The sequence below is a fragment of the Myotis davidii genome, unplaced genomic scaffold (genome assembly GCF_000327345.1).
Source record: "Myotis davidii unplaced genomic scaffold, ASM32734v1 scaffold566, whole genome shotgun sequence".
Lineage (NCBI taxonomy): Eukaryota > Metazoa > Chordata > Mammalia > Chiroptera > Vespertilionidae > Myotis > Myotis davidii.
Window position 1 is genome coordinate 1,141,271 of NW_006296617.1, and position 3,074 is coordinate 1,144,344.

The window sequence follows — 3,074 nt, forward strand, 5'->3', positions numbered from 1 at the left end:
GCTGCGAGAACCTCCCATTTCTAGAGCCCTTGTCTGCTAGAGTCTTCATTCCGGATGAGATTTAGAAATCCTATATAATAAAAGGCTAATATGCAAATTGTCCCTACTGGGGAGTTTGACCAAGTGGGAGTTAGATGTGCGCTGACCAGCAGGGGGTGACACGGAACACGGTGGGCGTTGGCGATGCAGCAGTGGAGGCACTGCCGGCCCCAACGGGCCCCAGTGAGAGCAGGACTGTGGCAGGATGGTGGAGCAGGTGAGCGAGCGGTGCCAGGCCAAGGCGACAGGCAGCCAGGGGAAGGGAGGCCCTGGCCGGCAGCCGTGAGGGACCCTACCAGTGCACGAATTTCGTGCACTGGGCCTCTAGTGTAATATAAAGCTCTAGAGTGGGTTGCAGGAGCCAGGACACTATTATCTCTTTCTCTAGAACTAGTTCTGTTCTCTGTCTCCTTTGAATTACTAGGCCTTGAATAAACTGCCACCAAGGATATTCAGACACAGAATGGTAGAACATCCAGATCCTAGAATCCAGAAAATCAGTTTCTAGAACTCTCACCTGCTAGAGCAGAGGCTGGCAAACTATGACCCCACAGGCCAAATCCAACCGACCATCTGTTTTTATAAATAAAGTTTTATTGAAGCACAGTCATGTCCACTCATTTACATAGTCAATGGCTGCCTTCTTACTATAACAGCAGACAAGTAGTTGTGACAGAGACGGTCTGGCCCTCAAAAGCTTAATGTTTACCATATTTGCCACCTGGGCAAAGCAGAGACATCTAGGACCCCAGTGTGGCAGAGCCCGAGAGCGGCAGAGTCTGCAAAACCTCTGCCCGCAAGAACCCTAACGCTGTGGGATCCAGGGCCAGAACCTCAGGATGCAGAACCATAGAAAGTTAGCCTGCAAGAACCTCCCATTTCTAGAGCCCTCGTCTGCTAGAGTCTTCGTTCCGGATGAGATTTAGAAACCCTATATAATAAAAGGCTAATATGAAAATTGTCCCTACTGGGGAGTTTGACCAAGTGGGAGTTAGATGTGCGCTGACCAGCAGGGGGTGACACGGAACACGGTGGGCGTTGGCGATGCAGCAGTGGAGGCAGAGAGCAGGACTGTGGCAGGATGGTGGAGCAGGTGAGCGAGCGGTGCCAGGACAAGGCGACAGGCAGCCAGGGGAAGGGAGGCCCTGGCCGGCAGCCGTGAGGGACCCTACCAGTGCATGAATTTCGTGCACTGGGCCTCTAGTGTAATATAAAGCTCTAGAGTGGGTTGCAGGAGCCAGGACACTATTATCTCTTTCTCTAGAACTAGTTCTGTTCTCTGTCTCCTTTGAATTACTAGGCCTTGAATAAACTGCCACCAAGGATATTCAGACACAGAATGGTAGAACATCCAGATCCTAGAATCCAGAAAATCAGTTTCTAGAACTCTCACCTGCTAGAGCAGAGGCTGGCAAACTATGACCCCACAGGCCAAATCCAACCGACCATCTGTTTTTATAAATAAAGTTTTATTGAAGCACAGTCATGTCCACTCATTTACATAGTCAATGGCTGCCTTCTTACTATAACAGCAGACAAGTAGTTGTGACAGAGACGGTCTGGCCCTCAAAAGCTTAATGTTTACCATATTTGCCACCTGGGCCTTTACAGAAAAAGTTTGCTAGCACCTGTGCCAGACCATTGGTGTTCTAGGATGGAATCCAGAGCTCTAGAATGGAATTCTCATAGTGTGGGATTCTAGAACCCCAGAATTCTAGATGATCCGTAGGGTCGCTCCTTGAAATATGACAATGTTAGGACTTTATCATGACAGAACCTCAGAATTATCAAACTATAGTACTTTCAGTTCCTGGAATCTCAGAGCTTGCAACTCTAGAAAACAGCATTTCTAGCTCCTGGAATATCCAAATCTGGAAACTGAGGACCCGAGAACCTGAGAATTCTAGATATCTAGAACATGGGTGCTCAATGAACTCTGATTATCTAGTTTGGTGATAACAAAATGGTAGCCCATCAGCCACGGGTCTGGTCCACAGACACCTTAAACACACGATGCTCTAAAAAAACAACTAGAATGTGATTGTCTAGGGGCAGGTCTGCAGTCTCCTTTGCTAAGCCCCTCCCCTGCAGGTACACCCGCACCCTGTTGTACCCCATCCCAAGCTTACTCACTCGGCATGGCACAGCTGGAAAGGAGTGAACCGGAGTTCCAGGTTCAGGCAGCTCTCTGCAGGGGGAACACAGGCAGATGGGCACGAGGGACCTCCAGGCGCCCTCCCCGCCCTCTCCCTCCCTCCAGGCCGCACTTACGGGCAATGGAGTCGAGGTTGTACTCAGAGCCAGGCTCATAGTCACAGTAAATGTTAAGGAAGGGGCTGCCTTTGTCCCCTGAATCCTGTGGAAGGAAACTGGCCTCAGGGGAGAGCAGGGCTGGCAGGAGGGATTTGGGTCAGATTCAGTGGGATCCACATGTGTGTAAGGAGGAGGGAACGGGCAGGTGGAGGGGGCTCTGGGTACCTTGATGAACGTGATCCCCACGACCAGGCCCCGTTTTGGGGGCGACTTGTTGAAAGTGTCGATGGAGACAATCTCGGCATCCACTGGGAGGGGATAGTTCAAAGTTCAAGTTTCAGGCAATACCTCCAATCATAGTGACCCCTGACCTCTAGGACTCCATAACCTTTAACCACGGCCATGATGGTGATCTCTGAATCCTATTGAGTCCTGATCACCATCATCATGGGAGCAGAGATCCTGAATCCTAACCACTTCCAGGCTCCTATTATCCCTGCCCTCTGACCCCAATGCCTCCTGATTACCAGCTCCGACCCCCTTCAATCACCCTGGTCCCATTTTCCCATCATAGCGATCCGGCTCAGACAGAGCCTCAGAAGCCTTCTCAACACCATCTTCCCGGCCCTCCGGCCCCACAGCGCCACGCACCGGGTATGTAATTGAACTGCAGCTCCTTGGCTACCGGCCGGATTTTCTGTCGGAGGTCTTGGTAGCGGAAGCCCAGCACCTTGCCTTTAAGGGTGGCGGCCAGCAGCTCCCCGCGCCCGCCCGCGCCGCCC

The 3,074-nt window shown here is 51.5% G+C and overlaps 1 protein-coding gene across 1 annotated transcript in view; it reads right to left on the reverse strand.

Annotated features, from left to right (window-relative positions):
* KPTN (kaptin (actin binding protein)) overlaps positions 1-3,074 on the reverse strand; it is an 11,476-nt gene that overhangs the window by 8,164 nt on the left and 238 nt on the right. The window contains exons 2-5 of the mRNA XM_006772045.2: positions 2,944-3,072; positions 2,518-2,600; positions 2,311-2,395; positions 2,173-2,227 (exon numbers count right to left, since the gene is read on the reverse strand). Of these exons, the coding sequence (XP_006772108.1) occupies positions 2,173-2,227; positions 2,311-2,395; positions 2,518-2,600; positions 2,944-3,072 (352 nt within the window). The remainder of the gene's footprint in view (positions 1-2,172; positions 2,228-2,310; positions 2,396-2,517; positions 2,601-2,943; positions 3,073-3,074) is intronic.